The 24973-nt window shown below is 39.8% G+C and overlaps 1 protein-coding gene and 1 pseudogene across 1 annotated transcript; one reads left to right on the forward strand and one right to left on the reverse strand.

The window, feature by feature from the left end:
* Positions 1 to 7225: 7225 nt before the first annotated feature.
* Positions 7226 to 8447, reverse strand: LOC102757016 (annotated as a pseudogene).
* Positions 8448 to 13525: 5078 nt separating this feature from the next.
* KLRF1 (killer cell lectin like receptor F1) lies at positions 13526 to 22568 on the forward strand. Its single transcript, XM_006774812.2, has 6 exons — positions 13526 to 13708; positions 15622 to 15720; positions 16595 to 16750; positions 18183 to 18322; positions 19291 to 19403; positions 22033 to 22568. The coding sequence occupies exons 1-6, from the start codon at positions 13624 to 13626 to the stop codon at positions 22139 to 22141; spliced, it is 702 nt and encodes a 233-aa protein (XP_006774875.1). The 5' UTR covers positions 13526 to 13623; the 3' UTR covers positions 22142 to 22568.
* Positions 22569 to 24973: the final 2405 nt, after the last annotated feature.

Genomic DNA, 24973 nt, shown 5'->3' on the forward strand with positions numbered 1-24973 from the left:
CAACCAAAGGACTTGTATGCATGCATATAAGCATAACCAATGGACATAAGACACTGGGGGATAGGGGAGGCTAGAGGACTGTCTAGGGCAGGGGGAAAAAATGGACACATATGTAATACCCTTTGTAATACTTTAAGCAATAAAAAAAAATAAAAAAAAAGAAGGGAGAATTGAGGGCCTTGCCCTTTCTTGGGCATGTGCACAGCCCCACATGTGCACATAGCCTCCTATATTCCTAGCAATAGATCTCTTTAAATCCCCTCAATGAGCATCTTATCCCAGCAGTTTCCCTCTTAAGATTTTTTTTACCAGCCATTTCTTTGCCCCAACTTTTATTGCCACTACAGACAACAAAATGTATGGCAATTGATACTGATTGTTTTTGAAAAATGCCCCTGGGGAAAAGGCTGTTGGCACTGAGCAACCTCTGCATGATTGTTTTGGTTCAAATAAAGACATGCCCTACAGGTGGGAATTTCCAGGGAAATGCCAGATAGTTCAAATAACGACTACTCTGAGATTCATCTTTTGAGGACCTCCCAATTCTTTCTGCCCCTCCAGTTTCTGTTATGCTGCTGTTTTCCCCAGCTACTGTAGTTGTGAGACTGTTGGCTTTCAAGGTTACCCTGAACTGAGACGAAGGGGATAGGAATAAAGGATTTCAAAACTCCACAACTGTTACTATTCTTAATGAGATTCAGCTGTTTTGTTGAGTACACTTTTGCAAGTTTTTACAAGTCCTTGGTTATGCTTCAGCACTCTCAGAAAGTTGGTTTTGACCTCTTGTCAATGTTCTTATTGATTTTATAAAGAAGTAGCAATGTGTAGGTCATAATGCCACCATTCCTACTGCTGTCTGGCCAGATAGACATGTCATTACAATGATGTATGTTTATTACTTTAATAGAAAAGGTAAAGGGAATTAAGAAACATATTAAGGAATTTGTATGGGAATAGCCTTATGTACAAAGGGACATTTACTATGGGAAGTAAAGATGAACAGAAATTTTCCAGATGAGTAAGGCAGAAGAGGTTTTAGATATTGACAAATGGTACCTCTCAGATGTTAATGTAAGAAAACATTCAAACCTATAAAAAAATTTTGGGAGTTTATTTGAGCCAAACTGTCGACAATTGAGGGGAAGCAGAATCTCAATATATTGGGATAATGCTCCGGAGAATGGCGGGTTTTTACCTTGTTTTATACACTACAATCAGAAGAGACGTGAGTTACATGAGCTTCACTGGTGATAAGTTAGGGAGGCGGGAGAAAGCAAAGTGGGGGAAACCCTTGGGATTGGATAAAAAGTAAAATGATAGACACATTTCTTTTACTTAGGTGGGTGCAGGACAGTTAATAGTCAGCAATTAACTCAATAACCATGAGGGGCTTTGTGGTCTCCACAGAATGGTGCCTGAGCTTTGAGGGGTTCAGAAAAAAGAAAAATTACTTTGACATTTCAATAATATGTTATAATAGATGCAAAAAGACAATAGGCTCAGTCAAGCTAAAGATTGACCTTTGTCAAGGAAAGAAGATACCTGCCTAGGATGTGACTACCCACCATGTACTGCTTTTAGTTAAAGTTTTAATAGCAGACCTTCCTTTACGGTTACTTTAGGTCTTTTGAGTTTACAGGGCCACCACACAGGCCTTCCCTGAGTTAGGTTAGCATGTGGCTCCTTTTCGCCCACAGATTGGGGAAGAAAAAAGGTTTTACCACACCCCTCCCACGTATTCATACATCTAAGCTCTCCTATTGTTTGTGGAGACCCGTGAAATTGTATGGCTTTAAGTGCTTCGGGAAAGGGCAGAATTCACTACATTGTTTCTTCACCCACATCCCAGCTCCTAGTGAGGGCGGCGCAAAGCCGAAACCAAGGCCCAAGGCCCATGTCCAAGCCGGAGTCTCACTCGCGCAGGGTCCCCACGTCAGGCCTTCCTCCCGCTCCTTCCCTCTCCTGTCCACCCTGGACTTCACTAGCGGCCGCATCTGCGGTAGGGGCGGGGCCCCGAGGCCTCCTGTAGATATTTCAATGTCTAGATATTTCAATAGACATTTGGATATATGATTCTAGTCCTAAGCAAAGGAGTTTGATTAAGATATTGTTTATATATGTGTATATTTGATTTTTCTATCTTTTGTTTAGAAAGTGATTTTCCATCTGCAGTGAATGCTGTAGGGTGTCAGCATCCTGGACTGAAGCATTGATTCCCTCAGCTGATAGAATTGGCATCTCAAGGTTTACAGTGGAATATCTATGGGATGGCTTTCAGCCCAAAGGTATCACCTTCTCAAAGTCACAGTCTCTCAGGACCAACTGCATCAAATTATTATTTTATGTGAAACAATAACAACCTAGACCTCTTGACTTATATCAGGACAAACTTAAAGGACTACTTATCTCCAGAGTTCTCTGTGGTGTCAGTTAAAGCTTTTGTTGGGACTGAATCACAGTTCAAAGTTTTCATTTTCCCAGACATAAGTTTCTCTTTCTTTCGCACCCACAGAGGTTGATTTCAAAAACACCTCCCTTATCAAAATCCTGTACTTAGAACTTGACTTGCAACACAGTCTAAAGAAATATTGGCAACATATCTTAGTCAAAAAGTGAATTTTCATCCTTACTATATTTATTTTTTTGGGTGATACGGGTAATCTTTACTCCCAAGAAGCAATACTACAAAGGAATGAGCAAATGTAGAACTTCTCTGCAGCCTATATCTTGACAATAACCTTTTCTCCAACTTCTTTTTGCATTTGAAATTTTTGGAGGATGATCATAATGAATGTTTGACTCTCCAGTAAACACATTCGTATTATGCATGAAATATCACATTTGTAGAAAACATCAAATGACTCATATAAAAGAAAATCAAACATAATTCTACTTACAGCGGTCAGAGTGCTGTGGGAACAGGCTCTTCTATGGGATCATGAGGAAAGAATTCCAAGGATCTACACATGGGAAATCTACACATGGCAAGATTTATTTGGGGCACCCCTATGTTCATAGCAGTGAAATTTACAATAACTAAGACATGGAAGTAGCCTAAGTGCCCATCAGATTAGTGGATAAAAGAACTATGGTACATTTACACAATGGAATACTATGTGGCAATTAAAAAGAAAGAACTCTTACCATTTGCAACAGCATGGATGGACCTGGAGAGTATTATTGCTGAGCAAAATAAGCCAGTCAGAGAAAGATAAGTATCACATGATTTCACTTATACGTGGAATCTAATGAACCAAATAAACTGATGATCAAACATAGACCCAGAGTCATAGAAGCATGAACAGACTGATGAACCTCAGAGGGAAGGCAGGGGAGGTGGGTGGGATGAATCAATCAATGAAGTTGTATGCATATATGCAGAACCTGTGGGCACAGACAATGGGGTGGTGAAGGCCTGTGCGGGGAGGATGGGACCTGCCTGGAAGAGGTTAGTGGGGGAAAAAGGAGGAGCTATGTAATACTTTCAATAATAAAGATTTTTTAAAAAAGAAAATAAAAGGAAAAAAAATTATTTGGGGAGTCTGCCCATGCCCCTGGGTTTGCAATGTCCCATCTCCCTCTGTCCTACCATGGAAAAAGTCCAACTGTGTCTGCAGCAGAGCCAAACAAGAGCCAGTGTCCAGACTTCCTGCTTCATATTAAAACTTAGCCCTTTGGCGTCTTCCATGGGCCCCAGGTGGCCGCTAGACAGACAGATCACATGCTCCCGGGGAGAGCGAAAGCAATTGAACAGTGAGTGCAGGAGAGAGAGAGAGAGAGAGAGAGAGAGAGAGAGAGAGAGACTTTTTTCAAAACAGCCAATCAATTCTTAAACTTTCATGGGCTTCCAATGGGGTCCCTGACGAATGATCCCTTTTCTGAGAGAGAGAGAGAGAGACTTTTTCAAAACAACCAATCAATTCTTAAATTTTCATGGGTTTCCAATGGGGTCCCTGACGAATGATCCCTTTTCCAGGTTAGACTGCCTAGCCCTAGTCTCTATGGTCAGCACCACTCCCCGCTTCCCCTGCCCCCTCCCCCTGCCCCCATCCCGGAGTCATTTTGATTTTATTGTGCATTTGTTTATTTCCCCCTGCTCCCGCTTCAACAATCCAGGACGGGAATGGAGGGGTATTAATCCTTGGCAGGGCAACCATCTTCCATGGGCCCCAGGTGGCCGCTAGACAGGCATGGTCACATGCTCCCTGGGAGAGTGAAAGCAATTGAACAGTGAGTGCAGGTCTGAGAGAGAGAGAGAGAGAGAGAGAGAGGGCAGGGCAATGCTCTGATCCCCTGGAGTATGTGTGAAGTTGTAGCTTCCTGGTGTAGCAAACAGGCCTCTGTCTCCCAGCTGAATACGCTCAACAATGTCTACTCCCCTGCTCTTTCCCCATTAATATCTAGCTATCTATAGTACAAGAGCATATAGATCCATCTTTTATTTCTTTTTATCAGATGATTTTTCCAAAGAAATAGGAAGACAGATACAGATGCTGGGAGGACACAATTTGTAATTATAATTATCATGGTTGATTATATAAATATACTAGAAGGCCAGTGCACAAAAATTTGTGCACTTGGGAGGGTACCTCAGCCCGGCCTGTGCCCTCTCGCAGTCTGGGACCCCTCGGCAGATGACCACCTGTTGGCTTAGGCCGGCTCCCCGGGGGATTGGGCCTAAGCTGGCAGTCAGACATCCCTCTGGCAGCCCGGCAGCCCTCAGGGGATGTCCACTTGCCAGCGGGGAGCAGGCCTAGCTGCAGTCAGACATCTGAAGCACTGCTGAGGAGGCCGGAGAGGCTCTCACCACCACCGCTGTACTGGCAGTCGTCAGCCTGGCTGTGGCTGAGCAGAGCTCCCCTTGTGGGAGCACACTGACCACCAGGGGGCAGCTCCTGCATTGAGTGACTCTGCTATTAGGGTCAATTTGCATATTACCCTTTTATTATATAGCATAGAGGCCTGGTGCATGGGTGGAGGCCAGCTGGTTTTCCCTGAAGGATGTCCCAGATCAGGGTGGGGATGTCCGCTGGGGTGCCTGGACAGCCTGGGTGAGGGGATAAGGATTGTTTTCAGGCTGGCCACACTCCCTTCAGGATGGGGGGACCTGCTGGGGGCCTGGCCAGTCTGGGTGAAGGGCTGATGGCTTTTTGCAGCCTGGCCACAGCCCCTTCAGGGTGGGGGTCCCCGCTGGGGTGCCTGGCCAGCCTGGGTGAGGGGCTGATGGCTGTTTGCAGGCTGGCCACAGCCCTCAGCCACCCAAGCTCCCAGTGGAGGCTGGCTGGAAGCAGGTATCTGGGATTTATTTAGCTTCTATAATTGAAACTTTGTTGCCTTTTGTGGAGGCCACAGCTGGCCAGAACAGGCAGGAAGCTTGGCTTCCTCCATCACTGGGGCAACCAAGCCTCCTGCTTGTTCCAGCTCAGTGGCTGCTGGCTGCCATCTTGGTTAATTTGCTTATAGTCGCTCTGGTTGGCTGGTGGGTGTAGCAAAGGTACGCTCAATTAGCACCTTTGTCTTTTATTAGTGTGGATATGTATATAATTTTTTTTTCCATTGACTAAATAATGGGCTCAAATGCTAGATGTACTGAATTGAATAGGATGAAAAGATAAAATCAATGAACATTTAGTATCCAGAAGTATAACAGCATATCCAGTATTAAATTGATGAATAAAATAAAAATGCCTTTATACAGACTTTCAACTTGCAAAACACTAGTGTCCCATGCTTCTCAATGGATACCAGAAAAGTAAAAACCATGAGAGGTGAAAAGATCAATGCAATGATCTCTGCTCTGGAGTTCTACAGTCTAAGTTTATATGTAAGAACTACAAATAAATCATTTTACCTGCAAAAATGTAGCTGTAAAATTACATGAGTACATAATTATACACAGTAATAAGGAGAGATTTAATCATAAGCCTTAACTGTATGATAAACCAGTTGAAGAGAATATACTGCAAAATCTTGCTTTTTTCTTTAATATGTTTTTATTAATATTTTTTAGAGATAGAGGAAGGGAGAGGGATAGAGAGATAGAAAAATCAATGAGAGAGAAACATCGATCAGTTGCCTCCTGCATGGGGAATTGAGCCTGCAACCCAGGCATATGCCCTGTCCAGGAATTGAACCAGCAGCCTCTTAGTTCATGGGTCAACACTCAACCACTGAGCCACACTGGCCTGGCTTGCTTTCTATTCTGAAACAATTTTTCAAGTGGCCAGGTTTCGGGAAAATTGACTTTTAATTTTTCATGAAAGTCTCAGAATTCATTTGCAACCAAATAAGCATGGAACTCCTATACATCTATTTCCTTTTCACGTTTCTCTTGATTTGACCACAAAAGCTACGTAATTTATAGGAAGTCAATTTAACCTCTTTACTTAGAAACAAGAAGTTACAAATTTCAAGGGTATTTTTAGGGGCACTGAAAGTTCACAATTTCATTTAAGTTTTAAGAAAAAGAATTACTTAATTGGGTCATAGTTTGTAACTTTGATTACTATTTTTAAAAATCTAATACAAAATATAGTCTAAACTAGGAAATAACAGAAATACTTTCTAAGAAGATAAAATTAGAATGATTATGAGTATAAATGTAGAAGCCAATGTATCTTAAAATCCAGTGAAGCCAAAAAGTTATTTTCCTGAAAATATTTGTATCTATATAAGCAACAACTGGGCTAAAATCATAAAATTCTTTTAGTAACAGCAGAATCACTTTTGCCTTATAATGATAGTGTCTCTTGTCACAGCTATGTGACTTGACTAATATAATATGGTTATTTCTCTGCAAATAAATCTATTTTTCTGCCTATATGATACCTGCACCTTAGTAGATTTATCTAGTTGGGGAATAACACAGAACCATTTGAAATGTTGGAAACATTGCGGGCTGTGAGAGTTTTTTTAAGACTAAAGGACAGTAGTCTGTCTCCATTCTTGTTCTTTGGGATTTTTTTCATCATCAGATAAAAGGATATGTACGTTGGGGCAATCCTCTTGAGATACAATATTCCAGTTGCACCCATGTGATGACGACAGCGCCCCTCAGAGGGAGGGAGCCGACAGATGGGGGGCAGGGAATTCTGAAAACTAAAGCAATGACAGAGATGCTAAGCCTTTCCTTCACGTGTCTGACACCCCTCTTCAGGCGGCCTGCAGGCCAGGCGTCGGCTGGACCTTTACTACTTGATGTCCTGGCAGGATGAGCTGGGCCCTGCTAGGCAGTGTGCAGAGCCACCTGGGCCCGGGGAGGGAGGAGGCCCCCCCCCCCCCCCCGCAGCCACTCCTGGTACAGCTCCTGCAAGTGGGCGCTGGTCTCCGGGGGCCACACCAGGAGGGCAGCATAGATGCCTCCCATCTGCCACACACCTGTCCTCTGCCTGGGCCTGGCCCCTGCCGCTTAGGCATGCCCTGCACAGGCCGGGACCTCCATGAAGTGGCAGGGGAACTTGCCCTTCTACAGCTTCAGGACCACATTCTGGATGTTCTGAAAGCCGTAGCAGCCTCAAAGCGTAGCAGAACCTCTCCGTCCCTTTCAAGGGGGACCTCCTGGAAGTCTTTGTCCCTCAGGGTGCGGTAGGTGAGCACCCCGACGTCCTCGCTGAGCAGCTCCTTGGCCATGTGCCCGAAGATGTGCACCAGGTACCCGTCGGAGCTGGCACCCCCGTGGAGCCTCACCTCCTCCTGCATGTCTCCAAACAGTGTCCACAGCGGCGTCATTCGAGGCGAGGTCACTTTGCTCCATTATCTGGACAATTTCACCCGAGGTGAACACGCAGTCAGCACTCGGGAACTATGTAAAGCTGTGGGAACATCCAGTTTCTTGTCATAACACTGGGCCACAATGACGTGGAAACCTTGTCTGGGGACAGGTTCTGGCATCTGGCAAAGTAATCCATCACCAGAGAGCCCATGATCCGCTGGGGAGACTTGGCCGTGCAGAGGTGGGGGTGATGGGGTGACCCAGCACACGCTCTGCATATCGGACCCAGCCGGGGCAGGCGGAGGTCAGCATGGGTAGCCGGGGCTCTTCCTCACGGTGCTGGCAGCACTGACACACAAATTCCTCCTGACTCCCCAGGATACTGAAGTCCGCAGCTATCTTCATGACAAAGACAGTGCGCCCCAAGGCTTTTGAGGAAGCCGCAGAGCCTTCTGGATGCATCAGTGACACTGAGGCTGAATTTAGCAGCAAAATGAGGCAGAGACTGAGGACACACGGACACTGCCAGCACCTTGTGCTGTGAGGTATCACATTTCTTATTACGGTTCAGAACACGGAAGAAGTCCTTGGCGTTCTGCTGAGAAACTTGGACTCCTTCCTCTGCGGTCACACAGCTGTCACACGCCAGGCAGTCACTCAGAAACATCTTGGCATCGGCCAACTTATGGAATTCTCCCTTCTCTCCGTTCTCCTGAGCTGGACTCCAGACGTTGGCTGCGGCACTCTCTTGGTCGTTGGGTGTTTTTTTTGTTTTTGTTTTTTTTACTACATTCCTTCCATGTGCAGTGATCACACTGCATCTGGAGCGGGGCAGGCGGGGGCCGACTCGAGTGACTGGAGGAAGCACAGGGAGAGCAGTCACCCCAGTTCTGCCCCTCCTCCAACACTGATTGATACCAAGAGGCCTGCCTTCCAGCTGCCTGCCAGTCCCCTGGCCACTCATTCCGGTTCCCTGTTAACCATCCCCTGATCAATAGGAGCCTGCAGGCTGGGGGAGGGACCAAGCAGTCTGGCTTCTGCCTGCGATCAAAATGTCGCTGCATCATGGATTCATTGGAGCCTGAGGGACCCTGGTTCCCCCATTAGGCATCCCCTGATCAATGGAGTCTGAGAGCCCGGGGATGGATCCGTGGTCCCTGGGTTTTTATATATTAGGATTTTTTACTCTGACCTCTTTCCTACATTCCATACCTGTCTATCAACTCCTTACCCACACTCTCTACTTCAATATCAAATAGGCATCACAACCTTAAAATGCTCAAAACTAATCTGACCTCAACGCTTGCCTTCCATTGCAGCAGCGTTTTGTGGTCTCTCTGCTTCTGTCCCTGCAGAAATTGCAAAGCAACCCCCATTTTCATGCTTTGACTTTACTTATCTTCAAGCCACTTCCTTACCAACTGAATTGTTACAGTTTTGTTTGTTTGTTTTGTGTTTGCATATCTTTCCTCTATTTCAATCCGCATGAAAGTATCAGTTTTGTTGTATTCACTGCTATATCCCCAGTGCCCAGAACATTGCCAGGCAGATAATAACTTTTTTTTATTGAATTAATGAATCAATTAATGTGTGTATGTGACAGTGAGTGACAAAGGGAGTAGGTCCAAGTGTTAGAAAAGGTAGTCAGAAAGGACTTTTCTGGATAATTCAGATTTCTCCTAGGCTTTGCATTAGTAGCTACAATAGTGCCCAGGAAAGAATCAGGAATTGCAGAAATGATGTGCAAATATCAATTCCAAAAAATAAGACAAAGAGGCCTTATTACATTGGGATACCATGTACCTTTCTTAGCTGTACCCCTGCTCTGAAAGGTGCTATGACTCTGTAGCTCTCAAAAAACTTTACTACCAATGGTCCATTAGATACCCAGCTTGACTTTGCTGAAAAAATGTTGTGTGTATTTTTCTGGGCAGATGATATTAGTGGTATCGTGGTTGGGAGTCTAGTGTAAACAATAAAAACAATTTTATGTAGTTTGTACTGCATTGATTCCTTTTCTTGGTCCAGTTAACCACTAAATATTTAAGTCTATATCCTCAAGACTCTTCCTATCTTTGCCATGGGAGAATGATGGGCGCTCAAAGAGCAGTGGTATGTGGACTGCTGCCACCTGTGAGGATGAGCATGTTGGCTTTTGCATGGGTTTGAGGTAGATCCACTTGATCCATAATGTTAGTCTTCACCCCCAGAGGAACTATTCAAAAATTTGTAATTGAGCTGAGACCTAGATGGTGATTGATTTTTAGTTTGGGAAGACAATATTATTATTGTTGTTATTTCATATCAGATAGTTGAAGATACCACAATAATTTTTTTCTTTAGGGGGAAAGGAATCTTGGTTTTTCTGCTGTATTTTTTCTGGATAAATCTTAAAATCATTTTTCCCAATATTCTCAAGGTCATTATTAACGTATTGCTCTATTCTCTATTCAGTACTCAATTTTCTTTTTAATGGACTTTTAAAAAGAATTTGACACACTTGATATCTCCCTTTCCATTATAAACATTCTTTTTTTTGGCTGTTAGAGAAATAGTACTAGTAATATCATTAATATTGAAATTACCATCTTCACTACTTCTAGCACTTCCACTGACTCCACCACTATCAGTTTTCTCCAGTGAAATCTACACAAAGATGTTCTTTGTCTCTAACTCTCTTGGGTGTTTTCTTTAAATTAGCCATATTTGTAACTATAACATGTAGCTTCCTACGTGACCTGATTTGACAGTGGAGAACTTATGTAGAATGTTATTTTCATGAGCCCGTATTAAAATTTCATTCTCACTGGTGAAATTTCTGTTGTTAATTTCATCCCATCTATAATAATACAAGTGTGATATGCAAATCAATCAAATGGCCGAACAGCAGAATGACTATCTGGACGACCACGCTATGACACACACTGATGCCAGGCCAGCCAAGGTGGGTGCGATGCGATTGGTCGAGGGAACCGCCATCATCCAATGATCGTCCTGCAAAGGGAGGCCCAGGCCTGCCAAGTGATCACACCCCACACCTGTTGCCTGCAGAGGGAGGCGACTGGTGGCAGGGGGTGTGGGGGCAGTGCCACACAGATGGCAAGCAGTGGCAGTGGTGGGGGTGGAGCCAGCTGCCAGCAGCAGAGGAAGGAAAGCCCCGATAGGTCCTGATCACCAGCCAGGCCTAGGGACCCTACCTGATGGGTCCCGGATTGTGAGCAGGCGCAGGCTGGGCTGGGGGACCCCCCCACACACACCCAATGCATGAATTTCATGCACTTTAGTAAGTAAATATATTTAGTCTGTTGCCAGAATAGTCTGTTCACTGGGATAGTCCTAACTGTTTATTTCTTTTTAAACAAAGATGAAAGTGTCAAATTCCAGGATACTGAATAAATTAGAACTAGACATAAATTCTATTTTTTCACTGTTTCTTTAATCTCAATTTACAGCAATATAAAATGTTCAGATATTATTTGGGCTGGCTAACATTACAGTTTTCAGGCCTATTAAGAGCTATTTGTCATAGGGTTTTCCAGATTGGCACTAAATATTTCAACTTAAACTTTTGTAAGTTATTTTTACTTAGCATTCTTAATAGGAAACCCTATCTAATAAAGAGGTAATATGCAAATTGACTGTCACACTCTCACAAGATGGCTGCCTATGACCAGGCTGGCAGGGGGGTTAGTGAGGGATGACCTAACAATTGAACAGCAGGCATGGGGTGACCAGGCCAGAAAGGGGGCATGAAGGATTACCAGGCCAGCAGGGGGGGCAATTGGGGGTCACCAGGCTGGCAGAGGGGGGCAATGAGGGGTGACCAGGCCAGCAGGGGTGACAGTTGAGGGCAACCAGGCCGGCATGGGGGCAGTTGGGGGCAATTAGGCTGGCAGGGGCAGTTGGGGGTGACCAGGCTGGCAAGAGGGGCAGTAAGGGGTGACCAGCCCAGTGAGGGGGGTCAGTTAGGAGAGACCAGGCCAGTAGGGGAGCAGTAGGGGCAACCTGGCTGGCACAGAGGCCAGTTAGAGGTGACCAGGCAGGCAGGCAGGTGAGCAATTAGTAGCCAGCGATCTAGGATTGTGAAAGGGATGTCTGATTGCTGGTTTAGGCCTGATTCCCAGAATCGGGCCTATACTGGCAGTCAGACATCCCCTGAGGGGTCCCAGATTGGAGATGGTGCAGGCTGGGCTGAGGGGATCCCCCCATGTGCACGAAGTTCATGCACTGGGCCTCTAGTGTGTTTATAAAGCAGTAAAGTTTGTCATATCACTTTGTCATATGTATGTTTCATATTATAAAATTGAAAAACATAACTAGATTGCTTTTGCATGCTTCACAAAAATAATTAGATTAATAAGAGCCAAAGAGTCTGTGAGTTAAAGCACATTACTTGATGATTTTTGTGTTCTGAATACAGCCTAGAGTGAATGAAATTCACTGGTTGATTTCTAACACAAGGCAGCTTTTCAGCCTTCTTTTTCTGTATTCCAGCAACTCTCATGGGCAAACCTTCAGTTCCTCTGTGAAATGGCGCTCTCTAGTGGTTCTGTGAGGTCTTAAAATAAGAACTAGCTACTATATGACTGAGTTGGACAAATCTCTGTGAAGAATGAAATCAGAGACTCTCATGCTGCTCTCTCTGCAAACATTTTCATTTCCCAACTGAATACCTTCACCAGATGCTACCCTCTTACTCAGTCATTAAGCCAAACACTAGTGAAGTCTCATGGCCATAGTCTTTGGCTTTCCATTCTGGATTTGCTACAATTGCCAAAGATTTGAGATCTAGATACCTAAATTTTAAACTACTTCATCTCAATGAATAAAGTTATCATTTCTTTTTTTAAAAAAATATGTTTTTATTGATTTCAGAGAAGAAAGAGAGGGAGAAAGAGATAGAAACATCAATGATGAAAGAGAACCATTGATCGGCTGCCTCTGGACCCCTGCCCCCGACTGGAGACTGAGTTCGCAACCTGGGCATGTGCCCTGACCAGAATCAAACCCGGGACCCTTCAGTCCACAGCCAATGCCCTACCCACTGAGCCAAACTGACTAGGGCTAAGTTATCATTTCTAGAACTGTGTTACTCTTTTTGGTTTGGGCCTAAGGGAACTTTTTATAGTGAGAAAAAGTTCTAAACTAGATTTAGTGATGATTATAAACATCTATATATTTACAAAAATCCATCCATTCATATGCATGCATTAAGTGAACAACATGGTTTGTAAATTAGACTTAAAGCTAAGAGAAAAAATGCACACATTTCTGCTCTGCATCATGAATATTGGGCATTATCTTCAAATATCAGAAAAGATCATTGGAAAATATGGTTTCTTTACTGAATTTACCCTGATTTTTCAAATATTATGTTAAGGGTATCGTTACATGCCAAAAATTGTCAGTATGTTTTTATTCAAATTATATATCATTAGTATAATTTGAAAAGTTTTAGGATCAAAAAATTATTTAACTGTTAGGTGATTGCAAGCTAAGTATTAGGGCGTGTAACTGAAAATTTATATATTTAGGCTAAAAAAGGCAGCTATATATATCATTCAACTGAACTCTTAAAAGGATATAATTTCTATTCCCCTGACTTTGTGGAGTTATGAGAAGAAATTTTTTTTTAAAGAATCGTTATGATATTAAATTAAACATGTGGTAGAAAGTTGAGAAATCATGGTATCTAGGTCATGAGTAAAAGAAAAAACATTTCCTCTGAGGTTTTCACCAACGATGAAACTGTGAAGCCTTGGATGTACCCTGAGTGGACACCCTGAAAACACATTAGTAGTTTGAGGACAAACCCCTGATTAGCATCAGGTTTATTACTTTCTTAGTACATATCATACTTATAACAAAACAAAGCACACACATATACACACACACATTTACTCACATTAAAGATGCAAGATGAAGAAAGATACATGACATTGAATGTGCAGTTGAAAAAAAGGCGTCGTAGCCAAACATCTGAACTTAAATTTAAAGGTATGGAATTCAGTTTTGTTTTTTTTTCAAGTGGTGTGGATTAATATGGGCATGGATTTAACATGGGTTAATATTAACTTGAATATTAATGTAGATAGTAATTTCTAATATTCTGCTCTTGAACTATTTTGACTTTTGGTGCTTCTGTCTTCTGTCTCTCCATCTCATCTCTCTACCTGTTTCTCTCATTTATCAATGTGAGACTAACAGTTATCTATTTTTCAAATAATATTTTTTCTCATAAAATTTATTAGGATACTCTTGACAAATATATACATTAAATTAAAATTAATAGTTAAAAATGAATATGAGTTGTCAGTCATGCACCTCATTATTTATAAAATATGGCATTTTAAATACCAAGTGTTAATTTAGGTTGTCAATAACTTTAAAATATGGTTTCCACCAGGTCAAAATTTTTGTTTTGGAAAATATAGATATTAACCTGAAAGATCACAAAATGTGGTGGTTCCTATGTGCAAACTTTTTTCACACTCACTTTGTAGATTTTGCATGGAAACCAAAATGTGTTTTGGTGCGAAAAAAGGAGCTCAGGGCGCTACAAATAAGAAATTTGCAACTTTCAGTTAATTAAATAGTACATTCTAATATTAATACTTTATGATAGTGTATCCTTTGCTAAAATTTAGTAAACCTTAGGATAAAACATTACATTTGAGTCTAGTTGACAATTCAAGCCTTGCAATTGTATATTTGTATAACTTTACTCAGATCTTGGCACTAATAATAAGAAGAAATTATATTTTTGCCATATATATAAAATTTCAGAATTACTATAGATAGCATTTCTAATAATTACTTACAACAAATTAAAATGTTTTTGTGGTTTTTGTTCTTACTATATACTCAATTGGACTTTCACAATCAAATTATGTTTTCAAATTACTTGAAATAAATTTGTAAACTTCTTTAACTATCTCTCCATAGCATTGTACCATTTCACATTTCTATATTTTTAATTGTTTACGTGGTTAGCTCACTTGTTTGTTCTTCCAAATAATTTTATAATGAAGTTTGCAGAAATTCATAGCAAACTGATGTAGTTTAGTATACTAAATCACTTCTTAATTCATCGATTAACTTAGGGAAAGCTTATCTCTTTGACACAGCCTCCAGACCAAAAGTGGTTGAATTTCTATTTGTTCAAGTCTACATTTATGCTTTTCGGTTCTTTATGTGTTTGTTTAATTCTCCTTATGTTGGCTGTGGCACTGTTTGTTAAACTTTTTAAGTTTATTTCCAATTTTCTTCTTGTTTGTTTTATGTTTTGTTAGGTACCCAACGTGATAATTTCTCTTTATTATATTTTTAAATGATATTTGATATGTAAAGGCCAATTGATTTCAGTGTGTAAATTTTATTTCTAATTGTTTTATGTATCAATAGTTTATTTCTTTATATTGCTGAGTTATATTACAGGTATGGGTCTAAAGTTTTCTTAACAATTCACTGAAGGACTTCTGAGTTATTTCCAGTTTATGGTTATTATAACAAAATTGCTATGAACATTATAAAAAAGCAAATGATTAATTATAAAGGTTTTATTTGTGTGGATATACGTGTTTGTAAGTGCCATGCACACACACCTGAGAGTGTATATGTAATGGGGGAGATTATTGATGTGTAGATTAACATTCTTTTTCCAATGGTAAATTATGCTGAATAGTAGCAATATTTTAAGATTTAATATAATACATGCCACAGTTTCTGACCATCTAGAGTGTTATAACTATACAATAGAGTAAATATTTACCCATTTACTTAGGTATGATGCTTTGATTTCCTATTAGCTTTTGAAATTCAAAACAAATATTATATATAATTCTATTGTTATAATTGCTATTACTTAGAAATGTCCTTTTCTAAGCTAATTTATGTGATTAATCTCTCAGATTTTTCTGTGATGTTACATTGGTACAAAATCTTATTGGGAATATCTGGAACAGTAAATGGTCTTCTGGTTTTGACTTTTATCTCCCTGATTCTTTTGGGTAAGTTAAAATGTCTTTAATTAAATAAATATATGAAAATGTGTACTTTTTATGTTTCTTTTTATATTATGTCTCATTTCATATTTATAGTCCCTTACATTAAGATTTAATAAAGAGCTCCTATGTATCAAGCAATATATTATACTTCATTGTAATGTACTTAGTAGGTAGTCAAATCAGTTAAGTATTTGTTCTCAAGTGGCGTACAGTTTGATAAAAGGAAAGTGTGTGTGTGTGTGTGTGTGTGTGTGCGTGTGTGCATGTATCCGTATTTTTGAGGTGAATATTTAAAAACAATATTTCTTTATTAGTCAGCTTCTTGTAAATAGATAGAATTCTGTAATTGTTAATACATTTTATGTAAGATTGTATTTAATTTACTCTTACTTTTTTCTCAACAAATATTTTACTGAGCAACACATATACTACAAACATTACTACAAAGTCCCAAACTGAAGAAAGGAATAATCATGTGGAGGAAGCTCATATTCTATTGGAAGAAATAGATTTTCGGTTAACAATTATTGTGGGAAGGGCTAAACCCAGTATTGTAAGTCTCGGTAAAATATTAAGAAAGCATGACAGGAGCATGTGTACTTCCTAGAGCAAGAACTTTGTTTTATTTACTGTACCACCAATTCTTAGGACAATGCCAGGCACAGAATAGATCCTCAACAAATATATGATATTCAAATGAATTGATTGTATGATATTTGAAATAATTTCTCATTAGACATGAAAATGAAAAAGAAACTTTCTAGTTATCCCTTCAGTGATTTCTGGTTCCAATCATCAGAATCATGTTAAGAATTTGCCTCTGAGGCATTGAGCAGGGAAGATATTTACCCAAACTTACAATAATCCTGTTTTCAAGTTTCTCAAGGAGTGTTGCTCAAATGCCCAGAAGGAAATAATTCAAATATCACCCAGCATGATGATATTGGAAACCTGGAAATGGAGAGTGACACAAGAGGAAATATAAGTACTAAAGATGCGGACCACTGTGCTTCAAGTGCTACAGACCATGGAGGTATTTTTCAAGGCTTTGGCCTATTTTGTTTTAATCTTTTAGACCTTCTAAATTTGAAAAATCTCACTGAACATATATGTAACAAATTAAGTAAGCACATATCTTTTTATAAATCTACTTGACACTCAAAACTTGATTCACATACTAGTATATATTTACAGTTGGGGGAGAGCTATAAAACATAATGTAAAGATTTAAAATCAAGTTTGGACATATAATTATGAAAAATTAATTGTGATGATAAGGCAATATGTAATTAACTATTTTTGTTTCTTAATTATCTTTTTTTGAAATACAAATAGATAAAAGCAGTTATAACACATAAATTATTATTGTAATAATAAGCTTTGGACTTCCAATCATGTCGAATTTTCGAAAACTGTTCTACTTTCAAATTTTTTAATTAAACGTTTTAACAACTCTTTGAAACTTGGACATTTATTTTATAGTATATGTGATGAAGCTGCAGATTAACTTATTTTATAACTATTTATCAAAGTATTTTCTCTATTCCCCTAATTTATATAGTCCTCTTTATCATATATGAATTATTATTATGTCACATATCACACATAAAATATTATGGTCACCCTCGCCATTTTGGCTCAGTGGATAGAGGGTTGGCCCTTGGACTGAAGGGCCCTGGGTTCGATTCCAGCCACGGGCACGTATCTTGGTTGCAGGCCTTACCTCCAGCTCTGGTCGGAGCCTGTGCGGGATGTGTCTCTTTCACATCGATGTTTCTCTCTCTGTGTCTCTCTCCCTTCATTCCATTCTCTCTAAAAACCAATGGAAAAATATCCTCTAGTGAGGATTAACCAAAAAAAAGGGGAAAAAAATAGAGATTATAATGGCCACACTTGGATAGTTATTTTGGCCTACATTTACATTTTTTATATAGTTCACTTTCCCTCATTATTATTTCAAAAGTCTCAGATCTTTTTACTTGGAGACTTCAATTTAATTTAAGAAAATTAAAGGACTTGATGAAGTTGAAATTACAAAGAGATTGAAAAAAAATTAATCTCAGTGTTACTTAATATCAAAAGGAAGACATGAAGAGGAATTACACAGATAAAGATAGAGATTCTAAAACTTTATATGGACAAATTCTAAGCAAGTGGTATAAATAATCTTTTATTTACTCTCTCAAATAGCTTTAATGCAATATATGTATTAATCGGTTTATGTTTATCATATTGGATCATAGCATGAAAAAAAATCCTTTTATGTCTAGGGTTTGCTTTGTCTCACTAAATTAATTTTCTTAAGTCCCAAGAATTATATTCGTATTTTGGACACTGTGAGTCTGAACACCTTGTGATGAGTGCTTGTATTATAGTTCCACTCTTACTTATATAACACAAGTATTCTCACTGTCAATTTTCAGAGATACACATGTAATTTAATTTGTTTTTCCTATTTGTTACAGGATTGTGCCCATCAGAATGGCTCAAATATCAAGAAAAGTGTTATTGGTTCTCTAATGAATTAAAAAGTTGGAGTGACAGTTATGGGTATTGTTTGGGGAGAAACTCGCATCTGGTAATAATCCAGGACCAATTTGAAATGGTATGTGGTTTAGTGTCATGGCATTAGCCTCTTTACAGTTCAAAGTGGCTTTCCTCAAATTTCTTCTGACCCTTCATTTATCTTGCTTACTGAATTTTGGGGACCTTCTTAAATTGCGTGCTTCACTTTGATTCATGCTAGTCCTGATCTGAATACTTGTATTCAGTTTGCAAGTAGACTGTGTGTATACATATACTATATCAAATAACATGGATAAATAAGATATGAATTAATTAGTATATAAGAATCCTCATGTGGAGTGCGAGAAGCCTAATAAAATTCTAAAGTTGTATTTAGTATGTCTAAATTATTTAAATACTAGAGGCCTGGTGCACAAAATTTGTGCACTGGGGGGGCATGTCCCTCAGCCCAGCCTGCACCCTCTCCAATCTAGGACCCCTCAGGGGATGTCCGAATGTTCTGTGGGATCAGGCCTAAATGAGTTGGACATTCCTCTCACAATCTGGGACTGCTGGCTCCCAACCATTCGCCTGCCTACCTGCCTGATTGCCCCTAACTGCTTCTCCCTGCCAGCCTGATCACCCCCTAACCACTCCCCTGCCAGCCTGCTCAATGCCTAACTGCTCCCCTAACAGCCCGATTGCCCCCCAACTGCCCTCTCCTGCTAGCCTGGTCACCCCAACTGCCCTCCACTGCAGGCAACCCCCAACTGTCCTCCCCTGCCAGCCTGGTCACCCCTAACTGCCTCCCTTGCTGGCCTGGGTGCCCCCAACTGTCCCCTCTCCCCTGCAGACCTGGTCCCCCCTAAATGCCCTCCCCTGTTGGCCTGGTCCCCCCTAACTGAACTGCCCTCCACTGCAGGCAACCCCCAACTGTCCTCCCCTGCCAGCCATCTTGTGCCCACATGGGGGTGGCCATCTTGTGTGAGTGCATAACAATCAATTTGCATATTACCTCTTTATTATATAGGATTCTGTTCATCTAGTTACTCATTACTCACTTTTTAGGCTTTTATACAGAAAAACCTAAAACAATCAAATTATGTATGGATTGGGCTTAACTTTAACTACCAGAAGAGGACATGGAACTGGGTAGATGGTTCTCCATTAGCTTCAAAAATGTGAGTCTTTACTAAAAGGCAATCTGATTTATTGTTTATTGTAAGACTTACTAGTATCTTCATAAAACATCTCTGTGTCCACCAAAACCAACTTACTGGTACTAAAGAATTTTAAAGGATGAGAAATAATTTCATGTTCACTGGAGTAATAACAAATATTGTGGTTTGGTTTACAAACTAAAAAAACTCAAAAACAATAATGGTGGCACATTTATTGTTTAAAGACTACTCGTGGTTTGTATGAAAAGGTGACTGAACCAACATGCTCTTGTATTTTCAAAATTCTCAATGTTTACCTCATGATCTTTAGTAACTGAAAATCAACTTTTGTATAATCTTTGTATTATATGATTGATTATCATAACATTAAAAGACAAATGAGAAATATAAGATGGGACAAAAGAATATAAAAAATTTTGCAGCAATTGCATGAGGTTATTGAGGATTTTAAAATTGTCATCAATATTTTTGTGTGCTTATGTTTATTTTATAATAAAATATTTAGAGCTACAAATAGTTAAACCAGTAAATTCAAAATTTATCTGATGTCGGTAGGCAAAATAATGGTCCCAAAGATGTCCATATCCAAATACCAAAATCCTTAGACTGTATTACTTTGAAATGGTATGTGGTTTAGTATCACAGCTACGGCATTAGCCTCTTTATAGTTCAAAATGGCTTTCCTCAAATTTCCTCTGACACTTCATTAAATTATCATTTATCTTGCTTACTGAGTTTTGGGGATGCTCTTAAATTGTGTGCTCCAAGCCAGTGCCTCACTTTGACTCATGCTAGTCCTGATCTGAATACTTGTATTCAATTTGCAAGTAGACTATGTGTATTCACCTAACATTAAAAGATAAATGATAAATATAAGATCGATCAAACGAATACAAAATTTTCTCAGCGACTACCTGAGATTATTGAGGATTTTAAAATTTTGGCAAAAAAGATTTCAAGGCTGTGGTTAAATTAATAATCTTGCGATAAGAACATTATGTTGGATTATCCAGGTGGTCACAATGTAAACATGAGTCCTTACAAGAGAGAAAATAGGGGCATGTGGTCCAAGTGATACAGCCATGGCCCTCCCAGTACATCAGCTTCTAAAAGCAGCAAAGGGCAATGAGCAAAATTCTCCCTAGAGCCTGTGGAAGGCAGCACTGTACACACTTGATTTACTCCCGTAAAACTAGATTTAGAATTCTGACAACTAGAACTGCAAGATAACAAATTTGTGTTGTTTTAAGCCACTAAATTAGTGGTAATTCATTAGAGCAGTGATAAGAAATTAATACACTATGTAACCAACTAATTAATGATATTGTTGTGTTATTTCCACTCCATTACTTTGTCGTTAAATATTACTTATTTTCCATCTCACTGCACTAAATGAATCAATCTAAGCAAGTCAATCAAAGACGTTGGAATGGAGAATAAAATTATGAGATGGTATCATTTGAGGGTAGGGTTGTAATACTGAACATTCTCTGATTGATCACCAATGAAGGTCCTTAGTTTACCTCTGCTAAATCCACTCAACACTACCTATAAGATTTAGTTTTAACTTTAGACCATGCCTGGGGATTTTTGTTCAAAATACATTCAATGTAAAATTCAAACATAAACTTGGGAACAGTATATTTTCCAATATGAAAATCCAGCGCTTATTTGCTGCTTATTAATTTGGAAGTTTTCTTGACCCTGTACATCTTGTCCATGATTCTTAAAACTTTTCCCTAAGCTTAAATAAATTCCTAACAGAATAAAATCACTAACATTATAGTATTTTATAGATAATTTTATAATTGTATTCATCATACTTCTTTATGGATAAACTAGAGGCCTGGTGCACAGATTCATGTCGTGGTGGGGTCCCTCACCCTGGCCTGTGGGGATTGGGCTGAAATCAACAGTCCAACATCTCCTGAGGCATCCCGGATTGTGAGAGGGCACAGGCCAGGCTGAGGGACCCCACCGGTGCACGAATTCATATACTGGGCCTCTAGTATGCACATAAGATCTTTGTTTAATCTCTCCCTGCCCTCTCCACTACCCACTTCCCTCTGAGATTCATCAGTCTGTTCCATGTTTCCATGCCTGTGTTTTCTGAACCTGGGTTGAGCATCTGCCCCCTGGTAGTCAGTGCACGTCATAGATAACACAGTAAATGTATAATTTAGTTAGAGCTTATATAGGTCAGTTTGTGTAGAAAGTTCTATGAGCATTGGTTCATTTAACTTCATAATAGAATCATGAAGCAAATATTATTAATACATTGTACAATTTGATATGAGAAGCCAGCCACGAAAGTTAAGTGAGTTGCTCATGTGACTTAACCTTTTTTTTTTTTTTAACCTAAGGACTACATGGAACAAAAATACTCAAATGGTATGGGCACACATTTATTCTTAGCTCTATCATTTGCAAACAAACTCTCTGAGAACTTTCTGTCAATCAGATAGTAATACTAAGTTCCAGCTATACTGTAATGTTAAGTCAGTCAAAGTATTTGCAAATGCCTTGAAATTTTGAATTACCTTTTAATTAAGGGAGGACATTAGCTGCAAATACAAATGGATCTCTTCATCAACAATGATTAACAATATATTTATCATCTCTTCTGCAGATTCTTCATAAAAGGACCAGCTACTGAAAACAGCTGTGCTACCATCAAGGGAAACAAAATTTACTCTGAAACCTGCAGCAGTGTTTTCAAGTGGATTTGTCAATGTTAGTATTTTAAAATATAAGTTGTAGTGGAATAATCAGTTATCAAAGATTTTTGCCTATTAGGTTCTAATATTAATCTTCAAGAGTAAGAGTTTAAAACTGAAATTAAACACCAAAATCTTTTCTCCATTTTCCCTTCATCACCCATATTGATGCTAGTCTCAAAATAACTCCTGCTTATAATCTACAATATAACCTTTCTAGTTTTTAATGTGATAATATAGTGTAAACCCATGCATTTATATTCAGGATTTTTATTCATTTTTCATTTACACCAAATGTTATTATGTCTGCTTTCCTGTATTTTGCCTTTTTATTATTAACAATATACTATGCAAATTTCATGTAGTCCTGAGGTGCATTATGGTGTGGATTTATAGATTCTATACTCCTTTATTGATGAACATTGACTTTGTTTCTAGGATTTTGCTACTATAAACTGTGTTTCAATAAATATTCTAAATATTTTCTTAAATAATAGCACTTTTTTCGATGATATAAACTTTAAAATTGGAAATTCTGGGTAAAAGTGTTAAACGTGTTGTCTGTTTACTTTAGATTTTATAAAAGTTTTATCTAAACTTGGAAATTATTAAAAACTTTCAAGAAGATTGTGGGTACAGAATAAAGATCTAAATCTTTTTCTTGAACCTCTTTAGAATTAGTTGTCAAACTGATGTATTTAATTATGAAATTTGCCGAAACCGGTTTGACTCAGTGGATAGAGTGTTGGCCTGCGGACTCAAGGGTCCCAGGTTTGATTCCGGTCAAGGGCATGTACCTGGGTTGCGGGCACATCCCCAATGGGAGATGTGCAGGAGGCAGCTGATCGATGTTTCTCTCTCATCGATGTTTCTAACTCTCTATCTCTCTCCCTTCCTCTCTGTAAAAAATCAATAAAATATATTAAACATAAAAAAAATAATTATGAAATTTCAGGTATCATTTAATAATACTGTGTATATTTACTACAAAAATATTCTACCTAATCACAATACAATGACCCAAATCCACATTAACATTGCCACAGTGCTACCAACTAATTCTCTGGCTACCTTCAGTGTTTGCCAATTATCAAAAATAATGTTCTTTAGAGTAAAACAGCCAGTTCAGATGTTTATTTAATCTCCTCCCATCTAGAAGAGTTCCTTAGCCTTCTTTGATATTCATGACCTTGACCTTTTGAATACTGCAAGCTGGTGATTCTCTAAAATGTTCTTCAATTTGAATCTGTCTGATTATTTCTTGCCGGAAGCCGGTCCATCCTTGCTGTTTCAAGGGACCTGGCATATATGGCGTACTGTTCTTGATGTGTTTGCTCACCTTCTTGGCGCTGTGTTTTGGCCAGGGTAACCTCTCCGAGAAGGGTTGTTTCCCCAGGTGGGGATTTTCTCCTGAAGTTAGGGAGGGAATGAAACCTCTTGACTAAGTGCCAGGTGGGTAGTTGGTCACTTTGACTGCAAACAATCATGCTTAAGCTGCTTAATCTTTGCTCCCTGGAATGGAGATGGGAAGCGCCCTAACCTCTGGAATAGAGAACATGGCAAAAGATCCTGGACAGAACCTGGCTACAGAACTTGGTTGGAGAACCTAGACAGAAGCTGGCTGAAGAACCCGGCTACAGAACCTGGCGACCGAACCTGCCTGGAGAACCTAGCGAGAGAACATGGCTACAGAACCTGGCTGGAGAACCTGGAGAACATGGCTAGAGAACCTAGCAAGAGAACATGGGCACAGAACTTGGCTGGAGATTGTGGCTGGAGATCCTGGCAAGGCTGCTGATCAACTGAACACTGTCTCCGTGTCATTCCTTCTTCGCTGACTCCGTCCACACCTTTGGGCACCCCTGGACCTGCTGGGGTTGGACCCCAGCAATTTCTCATGGTTATATTCTAGTTATGCCTCCTTGGCAGGAATAGCAGAGAAGTGATGTAGTGAAATTGCCGTCTTCTCAATGGTTCATAATTTTCTATTCTGATGATCAAATTGTTCCAAATTGAATCATAAGAGTTGCCCTTCAAGGTGACATCTGTCCCTGATATCCACCATCCTTTGCTTGTTTGCAGTTTTTCCTGTTTGTTTTTAATGAGTCAACTGCTGGCAGCTGCATTCAAATCTGCAAGAGATTCAGAGGTTAACACATCATTAACACAGTGAAACACTGGCCCTATGGGAGGCTTGCCCCAGGTAGCTAAATCTCATGCTATCAAACTATGACAAATGGGAGGGCTATGCAAACATTCCTGAGGGAAGGCGACCAAAGTCCACTGCCAACCCTCCTATGCAAAAGCCACTGTCCTTGACTCTCTGCAGCCATGTCCATGCAGAAGAAGTCCAACTAAGTCCATCACATAGGGCATTGCTCCAACGTCAGTGCGAGACGATCGCTGCAATCCTCTACAGCCAGCACCGTGAAGTGTAGCAGGGGAGTCAATCTGGTACCGGAGAGAGCTGTCTACAAAACAGTTCTTCAAAGTAGCTGCACAAAGCAGCCTTTGCGAAACACAGGAGCCCTTGTAAACATACAGCCATTGCTAAGAAAGCAGCTTGACCCAGTAGCCAGCCCTACATAAAAGCACCCTCATACCGGCTGGTCAGTAACACACTTTGTACCAACTTGGTCCAAAGAGACTTCTTGCCAAATAGTGACATCAGTATTTGGGTTATAGTGACATCAGTATTTGGGTTATAGTGACATCAGTATATGGGTTATAGAAAAGTACCCTTGCATAGTGTATACAATACAATTACTGTGGCCTTACTCAGATTGGCCTTGAACATCTGGTGTATGCTGGATACTTTTGTTTTCATCTTTCAAAATATTATATTTTATTTTT

This window comes from Myotis davidii, unplaced genomic scaffold (genome assembly GCF_000327345.1).
Source record: "Myotis davidii unplaced genomic scaffold, ASM32734v1 scaffold188, whole genome shotgun sequence".
NCBI lineage: Eukaryota > Metazoa > Chordata > Mammalia > Chiroptera > Vespertilionidae > Myotis > Myotis davidii.